The sequence below is a fragment of the Chaetura pelagica genome, unplaced genomic scaffold (genome assembly GCF_000747805.2).
Source record: "Chaetura pelagica isolate M959 unplaced genomic scaffold, ChaPel_1.0 scaffold50, whole genome shotgun sequence".
In the NCBI taxonomy this organism is placed as follows: domain Eukaryota; kingdom Metazoa; phylum Chordata; class Aves; order Apodiformes; family Apodidae; genus Chaetura; species Chaetura pelagica.
In genome coordinates this window covers 7,978,084-7,998,196 of record NW_009952366.1, presented here as the reverse complement: position 1 = coordinate 7,998,196, position 20,113 = coordinate 7,978,084, and the positions used below count along the sequence as shown (strand labels likewise).

The 20,113-nt window shown below is 38.2% G+C and overlaps 1 protein-coding gene across 1 annotated transcript in view; it reads left to right on the top strand.

Annotated features, from left to right (window-relative positions):
* ANKS1B (ankyrin repeat and sterile alpha motif domain containing 1B) overlaps window positions 1-17,181 on the top strand; it is a 423,652-nt gene extending 406,471 nt beyond the window's left edge. The window contains 4 exon segments of the mRNA XM_010008039.1: window positions 2,137-2,223; window positions 6,659-6,796; window positions 14,411-14,578; window positions 15,691-17,181. Coding sequence (XP_010006341.1) covers window positions 2,137-2,223; window positions 6,659-6,796; window positions 14,411-14,578; window positions 15,691-15,801 — 504 coding nt within the window. The 3' untranslated portion in view covers window positions 15,802-17,181.
* The last annotated feature ends 2,932 nt before the right edge of the window (window positions 17,182-20,113 follow it).

The following is a 20,113-nucleotide window of genomic DNA, read 5'->3' as shown; positions in this document are numbered from 1 at the left end:
CACTTCCTCATTTGCCAGAAATAATTTAATAGTGTCTTGATGAGCTATCTCACTCAGATACAGTCTTCTGGTAGTTCATGACCTCAATTAAATACTAAAGATAGGTCTGCTCTAAACGAAGCCAGGTGAATGTGGAGCAGATAAGGAAGGTGATTCAATTACCAACTACTGGTCTAGATGATGGAGGACTCTCAGATGGTTAGTACAACATGGTCTTGCCAACAGGAAGCTTCAACTTTATGGCAAATGGAAGATAGTACAAATTAGACCAGAAAGCTAAAATAAATTAACTTCGTAGCTGTGTTTTTGTAGCATGTTGGAAGAGGAATTTTGCTTCTAAGGAGGCAAGGAAAAAGATCATTACAATAATCACAATGGGAGTTGGAGTTCCTGCATGTAGCTGTTGGGATAGAAAGAAAGGACAAAAGTTGGATGATGTGTGTATCTACTCTGCTTTCAACAGGGATACTGTTGCTTTCTCCACTCAGTTCAGGGACACACAGATTGTTAGATTCTTTAGGGTGTTTTACCATTTAAGCTTTCATTTTTAGAAGTGCTTGACCTTCTGTGTGAAGTAAGCTTTCTCCAGGATACTTGATTGCCACCTTGACTCTTGTCATTTGGTACTGAGAGATGAAACAATCCTCTCCATTACACGGATGGGTGGGGCCCTCCTTGAGGCTTCAGAGGTTTTAGCCTTTGTGGCACGGGATAGTAATTGCAGAATGTAGCTGGATCTGTTGCTTTGATTTTTAAGCTGGCAAAAATGGAGTTTCTTTTGATTCTGAAAGGAAGGAGATCTGATAAGGGGACTTGATTACACACCATTTTTCTATTCAGCTTTTATTTGTTTTGCTCTCTAGTGTCAGCATCACGTATTTTTCAGACAGTTGGTTTTTTTTCATATACAGTCTGTGTTTTCAAGCTTATATCTCTGTTAATTTATTTTTCTTGAAGAGTACAAACCCACCACCATTACTTTGGCTCAGCTGTTCTAACAATCTTTCTAGGTGCCAGTTCTAGATCTTTCAGTGTATTTACACTCTCATTCCATCTGCTGATATCTCCTCATCTTTAACTGTAGCTGAACTTACTCTTTCCTCTCAAGAAAATCTTTACTTGATCTCTATGATTGTTTGCAGATACTACCATGAGTAAATGTTCTCTGAATTGTATCTACTTTATTTATATACAGTAGGTTTTGCATAGAATAGTCCTGTCCATCATTACCTTCCACTGTAAAAGAATTCAAATTAGCTATTAACTATTACACTGTTTGGGGGGATTTTGGATTTTTTTCTAATAAATTTAATCTGTAAGCTAATAAACAGGTTTTCTGCAGTGAACTTAAACTATTCCACGTATTTGCCCAGTCTGTTTGGCAAGAAATATGATTGCTGTGTGCATCACATTGAAGGCACTCAGAAATAGACTAGCATAAAAGAAAAAAAACAGCCTTATCAGAAGACATGAATTGAAGGTAGGAGAACCTGGCACTGAGGGAATGGAGAATAAGCCTGCATGTTAATTCATGTGTAAAGCAGCTTCCAGTAGCAGCTGCACTTGAGGAAGTTCAGATGGTCAGACATAACAAGATACAGCAGTGTATGGACAGAGTGACTGGCAGGCCTGGAGGGCTGCAGGTATAGCTCATGTTATAAATGCAACTGCAGGAAGGCGAGAGAGTGAAGTATTTCTAAATATCAACTAATTGCAGCAAAGAAACAGTACTACAAAAGGTATCATGCTGTTGTTTGTACAACTGGGCAGGGCAGGAAGATGGAACGGAGGCAACAATGAATGGGGCATATTGGATAGACATCTTATACATGTATGTTTTGGGAAACCCTGGACTGCATGACTATTCTTTTTAAGCCTCGCAAACTTATTTAATTATCTTCCCATTGTGCTAGGAAAGAGGAGAATTTTTATCATCCTTGCAACAAACTATAAAGCTCTTTTTTGTTTTATAACTGCAAGGCAGCTCTTTCAAAAGCCCAGGGTATAGTCGGCTTGAGAAAAAGTCAAATATTTGGATAAGTACCTTTTGTTCAATTTACAAATTTTGTCAGACAAAGAGAAAGAGCACTGTTCTTGCAATTCAACACAACTCTAACATCTTCATTTTTATTTCAGAAGTCTACAGAACAAATGAAAAAAGTACCAACCATTGTCCTGTCTGTGTCGTACAAGGGAGTCAAATTTATTGATGCAACAAATAAGGTATGTGCAGTAGCTTTTATTTCTCACAAATAGGAATACCTATGAGGCTGGATCTGTAAGATCACCAGACCAGAGAGGGAACAAAGTTGCGCTTTATGTTTTCTGCTCTTTTTTCTCTTTTCTCCAAAATGGATGTAATCTTACTGTCATTCTCCAGAAACATCGTCTGGAAGACAAGGGAAGCAGCTTTAATGGTTTATTTGGAGATTATTATGCCCCATCTTCTGCCATTAAAAGGCAAGCTTATCACAAAAGACACTTGGCATGGAGCCTCTGTGGAATCCCCTAACGTACTCTTCCCTATACAGTTAACTCAGTGTGCAGAATATAAATGTATATAAATATAAATATATATATAAAATGGTACAGCCATTGTAAGACTAAGGAACATGAGCCTTGGAAGTCTTTTTCAAATGTCAGAGCCTCTCTTGAGAGCTGTTTTTCTGGTACTAGCCACTTGACCACCTGAACTGCAGTAGCTTCTCAACAGTTGTTATTCCATATTTTTTTCATCTTCCTGTGTGGCAATGCCCCTGTGCTTTGTTTCTTACATTTTAAATACATCCAACATGTTTTAAAAAAACAAACAAAAAAGATACTGAAAGAGAATTCAGTGATGGATAGAGCAATGGGTTACTGCTTAGCTAAATTAAATGTACAGGCTCTGTAAGCAAAAGTAAACTAATGCATTCATTTCTCTTCTTCAGATGTCTAAAATGGTAAGAAAATGCATTCCATGCTTATGCTTTTGCATATTGATAGAAAAGAAAAATATCTTTTCTGTTATGTGACTAAAACTCACTAAGCAATATAAAAAAATAAATCTGACAACTCAGCTACCTGACCAACTTGACAATATAACTGCTTTGTGTCGCTGAACATTCAGACCACACAATACATCTAACTCAGTATTTATCAAACTTGCCAAAATCAGTTTTGAATGTGCTTGACTAGAAGTGAAGGAAAAGCAGAACTTCTGTTAGAGTTTGGAAGCCATATCCAAGCTTAGAAGATGGCATGAAAGAGAAACAGTGGTGAAATTACTGTTATGCCAAGTCTGGCGTAATTGCCAGAGCAGAGGCCAGGGATTCCTGTTAGCTCCTTTTTCTTCCATTGATACAAAATTAAGCTTCTATAATCATCATTTCCTTTATGTTCACTGATGTGCAGGGCATCAGTCAGGACATTGTAATGCTGTTAACTCTAACTTGGGTAAGGCTGTTTTCAGCTCTTAAAGCTCTTCTGTAGTGTAAAGGATGTAACTGCAATATCTTTAGGCTCACCAAAAAAAACAGGAGAACAAAAAGAGCTTTTAGCACCTCATTGCACAGTGCATATAAGCTTATGTAAGAGGGAAACTTGAAAGAAGATTGGCGAATTGCATTGGCTGTATACCAGGCCCACAGAAATCTTATGCCGAGTAGTGCATAGATGTATTTGATGGAGGTAAATAATGCCACAGTCCTGTATATTTTTCTCAAGTGGTAGATTGCTTTTTCTCTAGTTCAAAATCTGCACTGCCTTTCCCTTCTGTAAAAACCAGGTGATAGCCTGCAACTCTCCCAGGAGCGTTGTTATCAACCTTGTCCACAGTGTGCTGTACCCAATTCCTTCAAGACCCAAAACAGATTAGCACTAAGGTGAGAGCCTGTTCAGTCTTGTACTGCTTCCATATGAGCTTCTAGTTGACAGCGCTGGGCACCACTTAACAATAAATGCATACTTTTTAATGACAAAAATAGCTAGCAGTTATGTGCTTGAAAACTCAGTTCTCATGGCTGTTCATCCTTTTCCTTTATGCCACCGAGCTAAGAATTTGTATTTGGAGTTTTAGCAGCCAAAGCTTCAGGTGACAAACGGGCCCTGACCTCATTCCACGACAGCTATTTCAGTAGCACCTTGGAGCTTGGCATGAAACCACTTTGACATGGCACCATTTCTTTGCAAGTGAGGCCAGAAAGGAATTGCTGCTTAGGAAAAAGAAGACTTGCGATATTTTTTGGTGGGTGGCAGCTAACCCGAACTTCTGGGAGGGAAGTTGGCTGGCACCAGGTAGGCAAGCAAAAGGAAGGCTGCTTAGCAAAACCCTCATCTTTCCAAGGTACTTCCTCGGCAGAACCAGAACTGACTTTCAGCTTCCCTGCTTTTTGAGAAGCACCCGAGGTTTCTCTTGCCAAACTGAGTGAAATTTTTTAGACCGACAATTGTGCAGTCTGAGGAGCATACCCAGAACAGCGAGCTGGTTCATAATCTTGTAATTTTTACAAAATAAGACTATGTCTACTGGAGTAGCGACCCTAGCAAATAGTAAACTCATGCCCTGAAAACATGTTTAATTTGGAAAGGGGATCCCAGAGGATCTCCTATAGAAGCTAGAGAAAAGCACAATTTCACTACTAATTTTCATCCAGAAGTTTAGGTATACCTCATATTATTCAAAACTAACTTGATGCAGATACGTTTCCAAACTTCATGTGATTTAAAGTTAAAATGTCAAAATAATCTCTGTGAGTTTTGACTCAAGTGCAAAGCCCCATGTCAACTCCAGGTCACCTAGGAAAAGTTTTGTCATAGCAAAGCGCTTTCCACATGCACGACATAACTTCAGGTGATTACTTTGTGGCTCATGATTTGGCATAAATATTTCACATAATTTTGAGACCTTCCAATCTTGAATTCTTTCTGCTTTTTAGCCTACAATGTTGCCAATGCAACAATGGCAATATATTACAGCTAGATCTGTGGTTATCTAAATCCTTGGGTTTGGTACAATTGTAATTCTTATCAAAAGCTTTCATGAGGGTAAAAGCTATCAATTTGATAAAAATAAAATGCTTAAAGTAGCATAAAAAGGCAGTTATTTTAAAGCAGAGGTTATACATGTCATTATAAATTGGCATATAGTGAAACATAAGTACTGATTTTGTCATTTTTATGAATAACACATTAAAGAGAAATAATCAAGCATGCTGCAACAATATAAGATTAAGAGGATTATTTAATTTCTTCAGTAACAGTTCCCTTATCTTGTTTTTTCCATAATTTGAAATTTGGAATGCTTTTTGTTAAGACTTTTCCTAAGCCATGATTTCTTCAATTAAATCTATTAATATGTCTTTGAAAATTGACACCTACATGCAAGGGGGAATCTTGCCACTTAGCAAATGAAAGAAGATATGGCAAAGCATCTGAAGTGACTTAGTTGCATATATTTCCTGTTCTGAAAAAAAAGAAAAAAGAAAAGGAGAGAAGGAGGAGAGGAGGCAGGAAGGAAAAGAAAAGGGTGAGGGCAAACCAGAGATGCTCAGAGGGTGTTTTAACTTGGACAGATGCCACCAAGACAGCAGCAAGCGGTGGCTCTGTGAGGGGCTGGGACACTAAGATGCCACGTGTTCTGTGGCACAGGAGTGATGTGATGCTGCAGCAGGCTTTGAGGTTTTGTGGGAAAGCCTGAGCTACAGCCAGCAGGGCCACAGTTGAAGATATAAACTAACCACTGTGTAAATTCATATTCAATGAATCATTCTTCTGTTTAAATAAACCCCTTGAAATACATGTTGCTGAAGCAAGGCGTAATCATAAGCCACTCTGCAGTATCTTCTTCTCTGGCTTCATGGTTCCTTTGGCCTGAACACAATAATTACGTATCAGCAATTTTTGTAATGAATAGTCATAATTTTCTCCAAAGCTTTAAGACAGCTTCTTTTTTTTTATTTCATTGGACAGACATGCCCCACCTCTATCTCAATAGTGTGCTATAGCTTACATTGGCTGTTGCTTGGTGCATGAGTGGTTTTAATTTTTCTACATCTCTTGCAGGATGCTGTTGTCAGTAAGTGGAGAAAAGTTGACAGATCCTCCTGTAGTTTTCTTTTTACTAAGCAGAGGCCTTTCAAGAGCTCAGGGTTTCATTTATAAGTGATATTTGGTGGTTTTCCCATCTTGAAAAACTATGGCTGAAATTTATCAAATGCCTTGTGAAAAATAAAAAAGGATATTGAGCCTGCTGGGTTTGATCGTCTATCAGTAGCATGAAACAGTGTCATGTAGTCATCATGATTCAGAAAACCAGCATCATCATAAGGTGCTCATATAGTGCATTGGGAATGTATTTACAGCTGTATGCCAGGGAAGATGGCTCTTTGTCATAGGATACTGAATAAACTGTATAAAACCCAAGCAGACTCATAGGCAAGATTCTAGAATGTACTCGTTTCCTACCAGAGTATTGGCAATTTTAGATATCATTGGAGAGGGTCAAAATTCCAATGACCTGTGTAAGATCACATATGGGGTGTATTAAATCTTTTGTTACTGAGAAACTTCTGAAATACTTCAGCACAGCAGATGAACTTAAACGAAAAGCTAAAAATGCACCTTTTGTGGTTCTTCTACATTTAATTCCTTAACTAATTGAAAATATTTTTTTAAACAGAATATTATTGCTGAACATGAAATCCGTAACATTTCCTGTGCTGCACAAGACCCTGAAGACCTTTCTACATTTGCGTACATCACTAAAGACTTGAAGACTAATCACCACTACTGCCATGTATTCACTGCGTTTGATGTGGTCAGTTAATTAGAAGATACTTTGTTTAATAGTTCTTTGTAATAGTGGTAATTCTTTACTTCTCTTAGAACATTTTCAGGACATACCGTGATTAATGGAAGGTACCATTCATTTACCACATGGAAAGACTGATCTGCTGTAGGATAGTAAAAGAACATTTCTGGAGAAGAACGTATATTTTCTTTTATATTATCTCATTTCCCATCTGAAATAACTCACATCTGTAATCTCAGTTGTTGACTGTAAACTCAGCTAGTAGCTTTTTTTACAAGTCTTGACATAATTCTTCTAACCTAAGCTATAGTCTTCCAAGGTATTTGTAACAAGCAGGTTTGGCCACCCATTCTGAAGTCTCAGCACACATCAAGTAAACAACTCAGAACTGGATCATTGTGCAGTGCTCAGTCCTGCTAAGAGGTAGGGTAAGGAACCAACTTAAACAAAGTTGATGGAGCATCCTGCATTTTTTACTGTGTTGTACTGCCTGTGCAGTCCTTGAAGGACTTGTTTGATGAGGTCCAACCTTTTGGCTTTTACTCATAGGCTGGTCCCATGCCAGCCAAAAAGAGGAGAGAGTTGAATGATTTCTAGCCCTTTAAGCGTGGACACATCCCACCTTCATGAAATAGATGTGGGCTGATGTATGATCAGATGTTGACCACCATAATGGATGTCTTCAGATTTCTTACCCTGCTGTTCCATGACTTTTAGCTTTTCAGTGTTAAGCTGGATCAGTTCCATTAACTCAAACATCTCTTTAAATATTGTTTAGACTTTTTCACATTATATAGAATAAACTGGAAAAGTGAAGCTTCCTCTGCAAATGCGGAGAGAATGTATGAAAAGTTTTATATTTACTTTAATCAGAGAACTGAAATGCTTATAGATCTGACAGAGACCACACAGGTAGCTAATTACATATCCCAAGAGGTCCTAGGAATATTTGGCTCCCACACTGAGTTGGAAATGTTAGAAACATCTGTGGTAACAGAGATCAGTGTGGAGCATTGTCCTTTCTGTGTTCCTGTGTGAGAGGTTACCTCTATCACTGTAAATGCATTGTTAGGATTATTATTAGATGGTCTCTCTGTTCTGCTCTGTTCTCTGTCAGTGGGAGGTTCAGCTTCACAAATAATGCAGATATGGAATTTTGGGAAGTTTTATTTTAGCAGCACCTTTACCTTTTCAAAAATATTACCTTTGTTTTTGACAAGAGCGGATTAATGCTTTAATTCTTCCTTCTGTGTTCCAATCTTCTTGCCTAAAAAGCTCAAAAATCTTATTTCAGCAAAAGTCTTTACAGCTCCCGCTATTTTGGTGGAAAATTACTTCATTTGTCCTATATTTATTACTTCTCAGATGGTGATAGACAGCCTACTGTTTCAAGAAATCATTAACATATACCAATTAATCAGTCGTGCTGTTTTCAGCTAAATTTGAGGAAACAGGTAGCTCTAATTTTTAAGACTAAGAGGGCTTATTGTCCAAACCTTTTGGGAGTACTTGCCCTTTGTGTTAAGCACAAGAGAAATTTAAGAAGCTATTATAATTTTAATTTTAAAATCACTCAAGAGAAAATATTTTAATGTAACATCATGTTTATATTTCTTTATACTTGCTTTCATGAATATAAATAAGTTTTTTAAATTACTGAACTGAGGCATTTTATGTGTGACTGGGAAAACAGTCAACATTGCAGAGTGATAGGCAGGAGAGTTTAAATATCAAGATGTACAGGAAGGCAGGTTAGAAGCAATTTTAGCATTTTGAATCAGTACTTTTGTTGGTTAACTTGTCTGCTGACATTTTAGTGTCTACAAGGAGTATAAAAAACTTCAAATTGTGTTAAAAATAAATAAACCAGTCAAGAAGATGTTGAAAGATACAGATTTTAGTGACAAATGAATCAACTAAAATTAAACTGATTGAGGGAGGTTATTATTTCTCCTAATACATTTGAATACTTCTTAATGGTTTCAAAGTACTACCATTTCATGTATAGGTTTAATAATCAAGCACAAACATAGAACGAGGTATAGCAGATAAAATTCAATTTCTCATTGCTTGACAAGGAAAGAACAGTGATCCAGGAATAATTACAATATTTTGCTTACTTCCCATACATTAGGAGTAGCACTGAATACCCCAAGTGCTTTAAATAGCTATTTTAAGTAATACAGAAACTCATGTCCGACTGCCTTAACTTAGTTTTTCTCCTAAAACATAATCCTCAGTGAGATGTTACCTACTGAGATATTGTCTTTTTGTGTTGTTTTATTTCTCAGGATCTAGCATTTCTGATATAAGTACAGGCTAGACATTCAGAACTGAAGCATACAGAAAATTAAATATTCCACTTAAAGTCTAACAGTTATGTAGCCTGATCTTCCAGTTTGCTAATAGAAAGAATCCTACCCATTTGTCAATGGATAGAAGTCCAATCATTTTAAGAAAAATAAGGTTTAAAATTGTAGCAATCCAGAATCAGGTGTAAAAAAGATGCATCTTAAATCATATAGATTATGGTAATACAATATATGCACTGGTATGAAAAAAAATTCACTATCTTAGGTCGTTCAGTTCCTCAGGAATTGGGGGCAGGAACAATTTTTTTGCAGCCAGGAAAGCATTTTAGTGTAGTTACATATCAACTACCAGCATTACTGATACTTACTGTTTAGGAATGACCGTACATGTAACTTGTTTACTCAGATTTAAAATTCTATAATCAAAAATGTAAAAACTTCAGACTTGATTATAGAATATTGAAGGAGATGAGATTTGCAGGAAGAAGAGGATTTATTGCTCAATATTTGAAATCCACTTCACCCTCATTCACTTAAAAAGCAGCCCTAAAGCTACCAGGGAAGGGTTCCCTTGAGAGAAACAAACCTTCATAACAGTTCCTATACCAAATTCTGCTTCACATATAGGAGATGTCCAAAGTGATTTCCATCAGATATTCCTTCATTACTCAATGCACCAATGAATAGAAGACAACTGACATAAATTGGAATAATTTCCACTCTTACTTATGCCAAGGATTAGACTGATGCTCTGTGTTTTCTTCTTTTCTGTATTCTCTTCTGCTTTTGCACAGACTTAAGCTGGCTAAGAAATAGAAACTGCTAGTACACATACTCAGCAGAGAAGAAAAAGCATGCATTCAGGTCTTGAAGTTCTGTTCCTTGCCTTCCTCCAGGGGATTAGGGGACTTGATAAATTTTTTCCTCTGTTCATGTGATTATCCAGGTACAATTAGTATGGTATCCCCATGTGTTGACAATAGAAAACATCTTTCCTTTGCAGTACCCAGACAGCCCAGACAGTCCCACCTCTGGGGTATATTAGGTGAAATGTGTCAAACTGTTCTAGTTGCTCCTGAAAAAATTCTTGAGATGGAGCACACTTAGATACAAGGAGCTTTCAGGTCATGAGCAAATTAATCTTTCCTCTCTAACCAACATAAATGGCTTTTGCAATAGCCTGAAAGGCCCACTTTGGTGGCCTGTTTCCATCCTCTCATCACATACAAGATACCTTTCTGTGCCGCATTAGAAGAGGGGGATGAATTCAGATGAGTTTGCCATCCATGATTGCTTTAAATCCAGAGTGAGTAAGGATGAAGAATTTATGTTTCAGGAGCATCTGATCATGAACGCCTGATGCAGGCCAAGAGACCACAGCTGTTACAAGCAAATAGCAGCCATGGTAGTCTCATCATACCATCTCTGGGGAGCTGGGCTTTCTTCTCCTTGAGTGCACAAAGGCTGACACATTGGAGAGCACAAACAAATCATGGCCTTTCCAGGTCCACCCAAAAGAAAAAGGCTGGTGGTCTGGAGTGATAAAGCCTATGTACATTTATCAGTGTAAAAGTGTATGTATGTCAGCTCTACATCTCCAAAGGAAGCTTCTTCTATAAATTCAGTTTTCAAAACCACCAGAATTGACACTGATCTTAAAGAAGGAAAAAAAAAATCATCACATAATAGCAAAACCCCATAAAATCCTCATTATATCAAAAGTGCTTTCCAAATAGGCAAAAGCGTTTTTTTCCAAAAATTTCTTTACAAGTTATGTTCTAGGTTTTTATAGCTCAAAAGACAGAAATATTGCTTTCTTTCCTGAAAAACTCCTGAAGCTTCAACATAACTTTATAGAAGGATGCAAACACAATGAAGCAGCAGTGCCACCTTCAAATTAAACAGTAAAAAAAGCCAGTTAAAATGTAACAGGACAATTAGCCATTGTAATTGATCGGCGTAATGGAAGTGGCTGAAGAATCCTGAGATTTGCACTGGGGCATTGAGTTGTAACATTTGGTGGCAAACAAGGCAATTGACCTCAGTTTCTCTTAGAAATTGTTGCTTAAAGACATTAACTTGCTTTCCTTCTCTGTTCTGCCAAGTAAGGAACGGGGTTGTAGCAACCTCAGAAGCACCACGGTCCTAAAAGTTTTGCCTCCTTTCCAAGGAGCTTTATGGAGTGCTGTCAGGGTCAACGTCTTCTACAGTGACCAGGGGGTCTGCCATGTTCGTGCTAAAGGCATCTTTCATGATGGCAGACCTGCTTTCTGCCTTTTGTGCCACATGTCAAAAATCCAAATAGTCTCCTCAATCCATCAGAAGAGTTTCCATGACAGTTTTTGTGGTTTGGTTTTCTGCCCCTATCCCTGAGGGAATCCTGCTCTCCAGTACAGCCCCTGCAAGAATCAGTGCCAGCTCTAATCCTCATATTCCTCTCCCACTACTGTAGGTGAGAAATTCCTCAAAGCAAACTTATTTGGAAAAACCAAAAGCAAATACAATTTTTCAGATAGCTTTAAATTTCACGAGGTACCCTAACCCTCACCTCCATTTGCAGACTTCTTTTCATCTAGGCTCTACCTCAGTACACAATGTATGAAATATAAGTACAAGTTACAGTTCAGTTTACATTTTGCATATTGTGCAGAACAGGGGATGTTCTGTTTTATTTGCTATATTTCAAATATTTATTAACCATAGAAACAGTTACATGTTTCCAATGTCTTTCAGGCTCCTGGCAGGCCAATTTTTTCATGTTACAGACTACAAAAGGAAACAAATCACAGTATTTTCTGATAAGATGCAGGACACAGACTAGATTTATGGCTCAGAATGGCAAACTCTCTGCTTGTCTCTACTCTTATCTCAGAGCTTTTCAGGCCTGCCTCCTAGAGACCTTTTTGTATGCCACACTGGATGGTGCACTTTCTCAATCCCACTAGTGTTACAGTCTGCTTTTTCTCCAAGCTGTTACTGCGCCCTCTCCTGCTCACAGAATCATAGAACAGTTGGGGTTGGAAGCGACCTTAAAGATCTAGTTCCAATCGCCCTGCTAGGGGCAGGGACACCTCCCACGAGACCAGATTTATCAAAGCCCCATACAACCTGGCCTTGAACACTTCCAGGGATGGGGCATTCACAGCTTTTCTGGGCAACCTGTGCCAATGCCTCACCACCCTCACAGTGAAGGATTTTTTCCTAATATCCAATCTAAATCTACCCTCTTTCAGCTTAAACCCCTTGTCCTGTCACTACATCCTCTTGATGCAGTTGATGTATTCCTTAATAACTATATCCACTCTAGCCAATCAATGATGATATAGAACACTGTTTTACTGTCATGACAGCTGATTGATATTTCTTTAGAATAATATTCTTGTCCTGCTACTAGGCATGCTCCATCTCAAATAATATTAATCTGTACATTTTTAATAATTATACTCTTGGTCTTAATTCCATAGCCAGTGTTCTGCTAAAAGGCAGGGCACTTTATAATAGTCTTTTTAGTCTTTCATTTATTACTCTGCTGGCAAACTGCATCCTCAGTGTTTCTCAATCCTGGCCAGTTTCCATAAGTTAAAGTGTAGACAATTTGGAGACTACTGCTATCAAATCAGGCAGACATTTTTATTTGGGAAGCTATGAAACTTTGGCTAGCTTGCTGTTGTGATTGCAGTCGTTAACAGCGGAGAGCATATCCCAGTGGAGGAGTATAATTGTTTTCTGTCTGACCTAACAAAGACCAGAGCTGGCACCTTTATAAAAAGCTCGTATAGTGAGCTAAATGTGCTGAATTTAGCCTGCACTATCTCAGTATGCATGTGTGATAACAAAGGGGTGGAATTTCTTCATGACTGCGGTGAAATTACAGTGCAGGGTATTAAATAAAATTCTTACCTTTCTAACTGTTAACAATTGAAGGGTAGATAGTGTACTTCCAAGTGTCTTACATTGCTTTCTGGTTTATTGTAAACTCAACAGTGAGACTTGACTAGCTAAAGAGGTATCTCATTTTATTGTGAGACATTATATCATTAAAATTGTACCAGAAATGCGTGGGAATTTTACAGGAGCACCTAGTTTCAAAGCAATGTAAATTTCTTCCAACTACAGGCTACAGAGGTTGAGGAAGGAGAGGATAACTTCTGAATTCTATCAAAGATGTATGAGTTATTCTAAAGAAACTGTAGGACATAAGGAAACAAGCCTGCAGGCTTGCATTTCCTCTGCTGGGAGCTGAAACATTCTTAAAAAGTTAGGAGCCTAGAAACAGGCTCTAGTAGGAGCCTACAAAACAAATCCACAAATGTGAAGAAAAACAAATTACCATAGAATTTTTCTTGCAGTTTAGATCAAGGTCAAAATTGAAACCTCAAGCTGCTTTTTAGTTGATGTAAAACTGTGCTGAAGATATATACATATACTGAACGCCTGGTTCCTCATTGATGCTTTATAAACCTTTCAACAGGTTTTCTTCCAGAGTTGCAATGAGATCTTGAACTATTCTACCCATACTACCAATCTGGTCTTAGTCTTTAAGAGCCTGACTACTTTGGACCCATGCACTAACCCCCACTCCCTGCTTACAGGAGTATTCTGACGTGCCACTTTAAGCTCAAACACTTTTACTTCTAGAAAAGCAAAAGCTGAGAATGTTTCCCCAGCACTTGAAACACACATCCAAAGCAGAGCACTGACGCCATGCATGCATGGGTGCAGATCTCTGAAGCAGATTGTTCGCTTTCAGCATTTGTGTCTTTTTGGATGTATCACACCAAGACTGTATCCTTTTCCTGTGCTGTTCAGTGAGAGCACAGGGCACCCCAAGACTCACACCCAGGATAGCATTGTGTTGGGCCGCCAGCTCTGGAGGGGATGGGTCAGCAGAGGAGGTCTGAAGTAGGGCAAAGCTGAATGCCACATAGGTACAGGAGTGAGAGGTGGGTGGGATTTTGAGAGCAGCAGATATAGAGATATGGAGTGAGCTGGGAAGGTGGGAGGGGGTCAATGTTCTTGTTCTAAAAAGAGATGATACACACTCACCCACTCCTGTTTTCATGTTTAGTGAGACAAGGTTTTTCAAGGTTTTAGAAGTACTATACTCTGAGTACAATAATTTACACTGAGATTGTTTCTAATCAATGAAAAATCTAATGGCAATGTAAATATTACAGAGACTAAGGAAGTTACTACCAGTGTGATTTTAATTATTTACATTACTAATCACTTCTGTAGACAGTACTACTTCATGTATCTGATGATAATTCTACTCACTCCAACTTTTACTGTTTTTGGTTTCTTCCAGAATTTAGCTTATGAAATCATTCTTACACTAGGACAAGCATTTGAGGTGGCTTATCAGCTTGCACTACAAGCACGAAAAGGGGGCCATTCTTCAACCCTCCCAGAAAGCTTTGAAAATAAACCCTCCAAGCCAATTCCCAAACCACGTGTTAGTATTCGAAAGTCAGTGGTAAGTAGAGGGTAGCAATGCATGCAGAAAAGCAAGATTCAGCTATGCCTTTAAGAATTTATATACTAGAAGCTGTAGAAAAAAACGTAACTGTTGAGTCAGAAATGCTTACCACCTCTGCTCATCAGCTGCTAGGGTTGTGTCATTGCAGCATGGACAGCCCTTTTCAACAACTGCTCATTTCAGATTCTTCCCATCTAAGACGTTGCTTGGCTAGTGTTGTGCATATGTCTTTTACAGTAATTGCAGAGCTTTTGTTGTTTCAGACTAATTCCAGTGTATTTTGCTTCTTTAAGTGGTGAGGATCATGGCCCCTGCATACTTTTCAAACTGTGCTGTTTCATGGACTTACCTTGTTTATCCTGAAAAGTGATCCACACCGAACTTCTTTGGTACACAATCACTGCATATGTATCCTAGGCAAAAAAACTAATAAAAATCAATTTACACTGACCTTGTCACACCAAACAATTTCTTTTCTTGCCCTTTTTTTTTTTTGATCCTCAGCAGACCCTCCAGTTCCAAAACTGGGATTCAGTATACCTTTTCAATACTTAAATATGATCATCAATAGATGACAGAGAAATATTCTTTTATGGCAGAGTTTTTAAAAAATAATGAAAACTAATTTAAAACAAATGACAATACAGATGCAAGGTGATTTGGGAGGGGAAGGGGGAAAATTACTGCACACTGTATCATATTCACTGGCTGTAAAGTGAGAACCATACTCTGTGGTATTTAATTATTGGATAAGAGAAAGGGGAAATGTTTAACTGTAAACTTTGCCATCCATTGCCACAGAATCATTCTCCACAAAATGTTAATAAAGAGCATTTCTCACTGCCATAATCTGTCTCAGTAGCAAAAGGACTTAGAATCAAGCATGGCTTTAACAAACTATGATGCCCTACAGCTTGGGGGTAGACACAGCTCCAGTCTAAGCAGGAAAGAGGGTGACCTTGGGTACAGGGGAGTGTAGGCCACCACACTCTCTGCCGTAGAACTTTGTTGATACAGGGTTTGTTCTGTCTTCTGTTCATTAAAGGCAATGCTAGGCAGGCCATGCACAGAGATGGTAACCCCTGCCTGTGTTTGCCTTTGTCTTAAAGCAGATAGACCCGTCTGAACAAAAGACTCTTGCGAATCTACCGTGGATTGTTGAACCTGGACAAGAAGCCAAAAGAGGCATTAATACCAAGTATGAAACTACAATTTTCTGATACAAAACTGTCCCCCCTGTTCCTTGTTGTGCCTTGCACGCCAAGCAGTCACAGCACAGCCTTTCCTTTATGGCAACGTTTCAACCCAGCAGAGAGGAAGACTGCACTGTATATGAGTGGCCTTGTAACTAACAAAAAAGGCTGACAGTAATTTCTGGTGATGTTCTTCTTCCTGCAGCACTGACAGAAGAATGACACTATACGAAGACTTTTAAAATTACAGTCCACAAGAGGAGTGAGAAACCTTATTTTTCACGCAGTTCTCCCTTGTGACTCTGCCACAGTGCTTTCTTTGATTTCTTATTTTAGAATTCTACTTTTAAAAAAAAAATTAAAAAAAAAAAGGAAAAAAAACCAAAAACAAAAGGTCTCTAAACTAACACTAATGCTGCCTACGAGTAGAATATTTGATTGGTTTTTTATTTCGATCTTGGCAGTTTTTAATTGAAGTAGAACCAGAATTAATAGAGTATTTGTGAAACCACTGAATTCATTAATAATTACTGTGTTGAATAAAGAATTCATCAAAGTGACTAGAAATTAGGCACCCTGATTTCTGTGTGCACTGGTTTTATATGTAATCATTGACGTCCTTTGATCTTCTACAGAAACAGGAACCTCTTGCATTGTAACAAAGGATCAGGGTTTTATGAATGGTTAGAAAAAGGTATTAATAATGCACAGAAAATATTAGATATTTTTATGGAAGAGAAGTACTATAGGAAAACATATGAATATTTATGGAAGGAAGCCAGATAAGTTATGACAAATATTGTTTATTTTAAAGTTAAGTAAACAACTGCTATTGCAGCATTGTGAAAATTATAAGAGTTGTAGCATCAGTGCACTGGATGTTCCGTGTGATCAGTCTGGAGTGAAAGTGGAATGATCATTCTCCTGGACCTACATATAGTTTATGCAGTTCAACATTGCTATAGCCATGAATTCTACTAGTATTTTTAAAAAATAATCTCAGTGGTTCTAAAAAAAAGTCAAAACCATGGATTTTGCTATCAAGATTCCTGTCTCGGAAAGCTTGTTTGGAAGAGTGTTGTTAAAATTCTACTGCAAAACATTTTCTAAATAAAAATAGCAAGAAAAAGAAAAAAAATTCCAAAGTAATAAATAAGTTTTCATGGAACAAAAAAGTTAAGCATTTGCTTAATATTTGATTAAATAAGATTTACATTTTCTTTGAAGTGTTTTAATTTTTTTAATGTCTGTGGAGTATTTGTATAATACCATGATGTATATTTATGTAGAACTGAAATTATAACAGTACAATTATCACTATAGAAGAAAAATTACATTTTAATGTATATTGTTCTATCCAGTCAAATTGTGAATCATTTTGAAGTTCATTATAGAGATATTGATAAATTGTGTGGTTGTCTTAATGTTTTTTTAATTATTATTTTGGATCCAGCTGAGGTTTTCAGTTGGAATCATCAGTTGGTAAATTCCAAAACAATGGATAATTGAACTTGGTTTAAACCTGATAATTGTATATGGTTTAGTTAAACCTAATCATAGCGCTGAGTGATGACATACTTTTAATACAGTATTCAATTTACTTGAACAAAATAGTTCCTTGTACATATTTTTGCCTATTCACTGTTGATATGTACGTAGTCAACTGACAGTAAAAAAAAAATAACACTAAAAATATGGTACCAAAAGGAAAATTGTATAGGAGAACAGTAAATAGTAGCCTCACTGCAACAAATACTTCTGTAAATATGCTTGGGCTTCCAGTTATAAATTTTGTAATTTTGTCATTTATTTATATCCTATAAAAGCACACAAAATAAAATGAAGTTGTACAGCCCCCATGCTTTGTGCATTGTTTTATCATTGCTAAAGGAAATAAGGGGCCTGATCTAAAGGATACTGAAATCAGTGAAAGATCCTACCCCTTCCCTGATTTCATTGGGCTTTGGAGCTTGTCTCATGCTAACCAGGTGTAGCTGTGGAGACAGTTTTGGTTTAGAATACAGATTTTGTTTACAGATGGTAAATACTTTATGCTTTAAAGTCTTTAACTGGTTTGGTGGTGCACTACTGAACTGCTGCCTGCCCTTATTTAACTGCACCCTGTAAAGACTGACACAGGGAGTTACATTAAAACACATTCACTTCAGGCATCAAAAGCACAAAATGGCCAGGTTTTCAGGCTATAAAACTGGGGCATCTCTTATGTATCTGAGTGACTCCCTAATATTAAAGGATGAAACAGGAGCTGCAGCACAACTGTAAGCAGAGATAAGGGAAAGGAGTGAAACAACAGCAAGGACTGGCAGCCTGCAGGAAGAAGTTCTAGGTTCCGCAAAAAGACGTCAAGCAGGTGAGGTGGCACAATAAGCTGCTAAGCTTGTTTGGGAGACATAATTGGGGCAAAAGAGACAGGACAGCTAGCAAGAGTGATGAAAGATGAGACAGATGGAAGAGTGGTGGGGAGGGGACAGGTGTGAAAAGTTTTGGGACACGGTAAAGCAGTGGCCAATTGGAGCCCCCACAGCAGACAAAAATTTTGAAGGACAGAAAAGAGGTAACAGGCATAAGGCAATTCTCTACTTGCAGAAGCCTGGGATTTCAGTGGGAAACATTTCCCTCACTAACCTGATACTGGTGTGAGCCACTTGGAGAGACGTCCCTGGGCTCCTCTGACAGGGGACAGTGGTTCAGCATTGCTTTCTTCAAATCCAAAACCCAGATCTACAAACCTGCACTAACCCAAAGCAGTTATCACTTGAGCTTTAGTCCTTTTTGGTCAAGGTGAACAGCCGACTTTTCATCAGAGTTCCTAGTATGCTGGAAGTGAATGGGCAGTAAGGGGACAATGGTCAGCCTTGCAAGTGAAGGTATGGGAAAAGCCAGACACCTGCAAAAAATCAGCAAATGAGGACATTTACTGTTCTTGACCTCTACTCCAGGTAAGAGGGAAGCAGAGGCATTCAAGGAGAGTATGTGAAGAAACTGAAGCGTTTGGATATGGAAAAAAGAGGAGTTAATTGCAACAACTGCCTTACAGTGGGAGGGTGAAGAACAGGCAAAAGAAGTGTGATGATATGGAAGCAGATTGCATTTGACAAGAGAAGATACAGAAATTGCAATCTAAGTGAGGTAAGAGTGGGTGACAAAGGATTTTGAGAATTATTTGGCTAGTGAAGTCTCTAATATGCAAGGTAAAAAAGCTGCTGCTGGGATAAGGCATAAAGACTGGAGAAACCAACAAGGAAAATCTGCATTATGGAGGCAGAGAGTTTCCTAAAGCAGATGTTGTATTTCAGACTGGACATAGTGGCTCATCCAGCCTGGCCTGGTGTTTATTAAAAGCCAGAAGAGCTACTGCTCACAGCTGGCAGGAGGAGACACTCAGCAAATCTGGTTCTGGTATTCTAAGAGTAAGTTTATGCATATAGGTCCTGCAGAATCACAATGTTACACATGCCTTGCAGTTTGAAGCCAACATCTCAGTATCAAAAACTGGCATGGCCATAAGATGGGGGCCTTCAGGAAGAGAAATAGAAGGTCATTGAGAAGGTTGTGTCAGTCCTTTGGAAAAGAAAGCAGCATGCTAGACAACTCATAAACTTTCAGAACCAACTATGAAATAGTTTATAGCTTCCATTCTAGATTAAAACATGGCTTGTGCCATGTGCAGAACTCTCATTTAATTTTGCCCTAGATATCTTTCAGTGTGTGTTGTTCAGCTGTACCACTTCACACTTCACTGGAGGATGATGTCTAAGATGTCATCAAGACAACAGTCTAGAAATAGTAACTTCAGCTGTCTCCAAACTACCAGCCCAAAGAACAATTGACTCTTCAGAGGAACTGTGTGGCAGTGATGAACATGTAAGTGAAAGGTGTGTCATGAGGATTAGAGACAGTATTTATTATTTAAATGTGGGCACTTCTCTAAGAAGAGGGATATCTGTTATCTCATGTAAAAAGACCATCTGAAAACAGTGGAAGGAAAAAAGGACTCTTAGCTTGCTGGAAGTACTGAAAGGCTTTTCAGCTCACCAGAAAGTTCAGGCTTCTGCTGAAAAGCTCAGTAACTGTTCAGTGCTCTGCAATTTCTTGGGTGAACCGACTTCTTTGCTAGACTAGCAAACTGACCATATGTTATCGAGTCTTGAATACACTGGCTCTAGTTAACTTTCCCACCTGTAAGCTGATAACCTAAGCTAAACAGAGACTGATCACAGACTCAGCTGATTGAAACAAACACACAAGATTCACTTGCAGCCAGAGTTCACACCAGAATATAGGTTTTGTGGAACTGATGGATTATTTCCTTCCTGCT